The sequence below is a fragment of the Neltuma alba genome, unplaced genomic scaffold, assembly GCF_004799145.2.
Source record: "Neltuma alba isolate B1F8T4 unplaced genomic scaffold, ASM479914v2 tig00012081_pilon, whole genome shotgun sequence".
In the NCBI taxonomy this organism is placed as follows: domain Eukaryota; kingdom Viridiplantae; phylum Streptophyta; class Magnoliopsida; order Fabales; family Fabaceae; genus Neltuma; species Neltuma alba.
Window position 1 is genome coordinate 507,444 of NW_021636640.1, and position 3,785 is coordinate 511,228.

The 3,785-nt window shown below is 38.0% G+C and overlaps 2 protein-coding genes across 3 annotated transcripts; one reads left to right on the top strand and one right to left on the bottom strand.

Annotated features, from left to right (window-relative positions):
- The first annotated feature begins 214 nt into the window (after positions 1–214).
- LOC114722095 (bidirectional sugar transporter SWEET2-like) lies at positions 215–1,918 on the top strand. Of its 2 annotated transcripts, XM_028908028.1 has the most exons (6): positions 215–298; positions 421–457; positions 545–761; positions 853–1,011; positions 1,204–1,323; positions 1,419–1,918. In XM_028908028.1, the coding sequence occupies exons 1-6, from the start codon at positions 238–240 to the stop codon at positions 1,530–1,532; spliced, it is 708 nt and encodes a 235-aa protein (XP_028763861.1). In that variant the 5' UTR covers positions 215–237; the 3' UTR covers positions 1,533–1,918. The 2 variants fall into 2 exon arrangements, with proteins under 2 accessions (XP_028763861.1, XP_028763862.1); XM_028908029.1 differs by lacking the exon at positions 1,419–1,918 and having other exon boundaries at positions 853–1,022; positions 1,204–1,290.
- Positions 1,919–2,586: 668 nt separating this feature from the next.
- LOC114722007 (uncharacterized) lies at positions 2,587–3,520 on the bottom strand. The gene is made up of 2 exons (XM_028907916.1): positions 3,005–3,520; positions 2,587–2,664 (listed from the first exon to the last, which is right to left on the bottom strand). Exons 1-2 carry the CDS (start codon positions 3,518–3,520, stop codon positions 2,611–2,613), a joined length of 570 nt encoding a protein of 189 aa, XP_028763749.1. The 3' UTR covers positions 2,587–2,610.
- Between the last annotated feature and the right edge of the window lie 265 nt (positions 3,521–3,785).

The following is a 3,785-nucleotide window of genomic DNA, read 5'->3' on the forward strand; positions in this document are numbered from 1 at the left end:
CTAGGTCTCATTTACCAATTAAGTTTTTAATAGGGGATTTATCCCTAATTTCTCCTTTTTTTAATGTTTTAATCGCGGGTCACAAGTCAGCAAGTCTTTTTCCCACCGCAGCACCAGCATCCACTAGATACTGGACAAGTATTTATACCACATGAGGAAAACATGGATAAATTTATCATTTTCCCGTTTTTAGATATTTCATGTTGAAGTTTAGTTGGAGATTGTGTTTGAAGGTTGATGACTCTTTCTTCTGCACATTCCATCTATACAATCTGCAGAGATGCAGCAGGAATCGCCGGTACTTCTCGTCTGTGTGTTAGTTTCTGGGTTTTTAACCTTTCGCTCATAAACCCGACAAAGAAAAGCCCCGTCTTCTGGGGATCAGTCCTTTAACCCATCGTTTTCCTTGACTTTATGCAGGGAACATATTTGCTTTGGGCTTGTTTGTTTCGCCCGTGTAAGTTTTTCTCTGGGATTTCTTGAGCACAGAAGAACTTGAAGAGCTTACTTCCTTACTTAAACCTTGTTCTTGTTTGAAATGCAGATCCACATTTAAGAGAATCAACAGAAATGGGTCAACAGAAATGTTCTCTGGGCTTCCTTATATTTATGCTCTGTTGAACTGCTTGATCAGCATGTGGTATGGCTCGCCTCTCGTATCTCCTGATAATATGATGGTCATGTCGGTCAATTCAATTGGAGCTGTGTTTCAGTTAGTGTACATAATTATCTTCATTGTATATGCAGAGGAAGCAAAAAAGGTTACTCTTCTGAAAACTTTTAAACTTGTATATGATGATACCACAAGACAATTAATTAGATTGTCATAATCTAAGACCTGCGATTTGGTAGGTAAGAATGATTGGATTGCTGCTGGCTGTTTTGGGGATATTCGCAATCGTAGTAACTGTAAGCTTGCAAATAATTAATCATTCAACGAGGCAAATGTTTGTGGGATTTCTGAGCAGTGCTGCACTCATATCAATGTTTGCCTCTCCCTTGTTTATAATTGTAAGTTTCAGGTGCGCTAAAATATCTATCCAAACAAGTATGAACACATGCAAATTAATCTTAAAAAGTATCTGCGTCTTAATTGAAAAGTATTCTTGCTTCATGGTATACATCAAATGTAAATTTTTCTGCATCATTCAGCTTAGTTCATTGACTTTGGTGGTGAATCCCAGTGTTTTTTTTTTCCTCCAGAAATTGGTGATACAGACAAGGAGCGTTGAATATATGCCATTTTATCTCTCTCTTTCCACCTTCCTAATGAGCACCTCTTTTTCTCTTTATGGATTGCTCAATCAGGATGCTTTCGTTTACGTAAGGTTCCTTTTCTTTTTGCAGCTGACTCTCATATGGGATTTATAATGTGCATGTAACATCACTTTGGCATTCATCTGTGTTTGATTTTTTAGGCACCGAATGGGGTAGGAACCATTTTGGGATTGATACAGTTGGTATTATACTTCTATTACAAGAGAGCATCTGTGGAAGAATGTCGAGAACCTTTGATAGAGCCATATGCATGACACATTTCGACAAGAAGTTAAAAGTCAGATACACATCTTATCTGTTCTTTCACGGCCTGTGATGAAATTACTGGGGGGCTTTTTGTTGTAAAATGCAATGCTCAAATGAAAGACAGTAATGGGGCATGCTGTTTGTGCGAATAAGAGGATGGAAATCCTTGTATTCGTAGAATGATATTCAATTATTCATTTCCACCTTGATGCTTGAAAGATAAAAGCACGCTGGCACTATTGCTTCAAGAAAGTTATTGGACAAGACTTTTGGGTGAGCAGTATTTCTAAAGAATGCGTGTACTGTAATTCACGTAGCTGATTCCATCTAGTGGAGTAAGGTTTATTATTGTTGTTGTATTACTTTGAAACAAAACTAAAAATTATTTGTTCTATCCTTTGTGTTCGACAAATCTTCCAGTGCCTGTATATATAGCTTTATTTCACTTTTGCGTAAATATTAAGTTATCAGAAATCATTTAAAAAGAATCTGAGCCCATCTACATTCAAGGCAATTTAAAACCTGCATGAGTCGCATTTATATTTTAGTCTCTGATCTAGATTGAATGCTATGGTTACTTCATAGATTCTAAATTAGTCTCTTGCCTTTTGAAATTTATGGTGAACAATGACATCTTGTTTTAATTCTTCAGGTGACTTTTTCTGACGGTTTGATTAACAGCGTAGGTGAATCCTTGCTGCTTTCACATGATTCTTGAAGCAGATAATTTAACACCACATGATTCTTAAAGTTAATAGATCATTATAAAAATAAAGTTTTTTGATAAATTTGGAAGGCGAGCAATAATTGTGTCTGCTTCTATATTTTCCAAGTGGTCCTCAAGTTCCTAATGTTCTATTCTATTTCTGTGTGTCTTTCCTTTTTTCTGGTTTTACTGCTGTCTATGCTGTATATAGAATTGTGGGATTGAAGCTTTTTATTCTTATTTAGATTGGTTCAGTAATTATCAATGAAACGGAAATACATTGCTTCAATTTGGTAAGATGATCATTCCATACCATAACTAGGTCACATGTCTCTACTGTAAAAAGTTGGATGCCTTTTACAACTTACATGGAGCAGGAATTAAGAAGATAGTAGATCTCTTAGAGTAGTTCTCATAGAGCCAATTGCTTTATCCTGCACAAAACAACCACAAAATTAGAAATAAGTATGTGAAGCTTAGTCTACTTCTCTTTTATTGATCAGATCTACTTGTGAGTCTAATATGACAGATAAGTAATGTATAACTTGTCAGGAACGTTTTGTTATTTATTAAGTTCTGATTCTGATATACCATTTTGACTACCTGTGGGCAACAAGATGCAGACTGGATCACAATGCAAGGAATAATTAACGGTTCATCCCACTATTTGTCTTTACCTCACTATGTTTTAGCATCATTGAGCTTGAATATATCAAGAAGAACCGGGTTCTGTTACCATGCAATGTAAGAATGTCAAGGTGACAGATTGATTACCTGATTCAAACTTCCATTGTAGTTAGTTTCCTCCTCAGAATGCCTAAGCAATCTTCCCTTTTCATCATAGAGAATAAGGCCACTAAACCTTGGTAGCTCACACTTCTCCCCCCTCAGTATAGGCCTTTGCCACACTGCAGACACTGAGTTATGACTCTGCCTTCCAATTTCAACACCATTCCTTTCTAATCCAAGCAGCTTCCTCTGGCTCCCCACATTCTCCTTCCACTTGCATGCCCGGCTCCATCTAACTGACCCCATTAGCACATTTTTCACCGAGATCCAGCTGCACCCCGGCTCTGAGCCTGAGCCTGAGCATTCTGTAGTGCTAGTTTCAGCCTCACCGTCACCAATGTCACCTTCTTGGTGTGCAATTCTGTTCTTCCTTGCCTTCCTTTTGAGCACAACAAATGTGCAGACTGCAGCAAGTGAAAAACATGCAGAGGCTAGTATAAGAAGAGCCCCTTGGGTTGAAAGCTTGAGCTTGTCTTCAAAGTCCCACAAGGCTTCTGCCATGAATGTGTAGAGTTTGCGGGTGTGTAAGGATGTGAAGTGAAGTGAGAGATGAGAGTGAAAAGGAATATATTTGGTGAGTTTGAGAATGGAATATGGAAGAAGAAAAGAAATGAGCATGTGGGGTTGTGAAAGACGCAAGCTTCTCATGAGGGTCCACCGCTAGTTAACATGAGTTGAAATAAGTGCCGTCATTTACATCTGTGGGACATGGCTTGTGTGTTTTTAGCCGTTCAGTGGGTTGAGACCCCTGAGGAATCTCACCGTT

What these genes read in the sequence shown, in the direction of transcription:
- LOC114722007 (XM_028907916.1), bottom strand. Translation starts at nt 3,520, where the DNA reads ATGGCAGAAGCCTTGTGGGACTTTGAAGACAAGCTCAAGCTTTCAACC. An exon ending in ACAATGGAAGTTTGAATCAG is followed by an intron (nt 2,665 to 3,004) that starts GTAATCAATCTG and finishes TGTTTTGTGCAG; the next exon opens with GATAAAGCAATTGGCTCTAT.
- LOC114722095 (XM_028908028.1), top strand. Translation starts at nt 238, where the DNA reads ATGACTCTTTCTTCTGCACATTCCATCTATACAATCTGCAGAGATGCA. An exon ending in ATGCAGAGGAAGCAAAAAAG is followed by an intron (nt 762 to 852) that starts GTTACTCTTCTG and finishes GCGATTTGGTAG; the next exon opens with GTAAGAATGATTGGATTGCT. An exon ending in ATCAGGATGCTTTCGTTTAC is followed by an intron (nt 1,324 to 1,418) that starts GTAAGGTTCCTT and finishes TTGATTTTTTAG; the next exon opens with GCACCGAATGGGGTAGGAAC.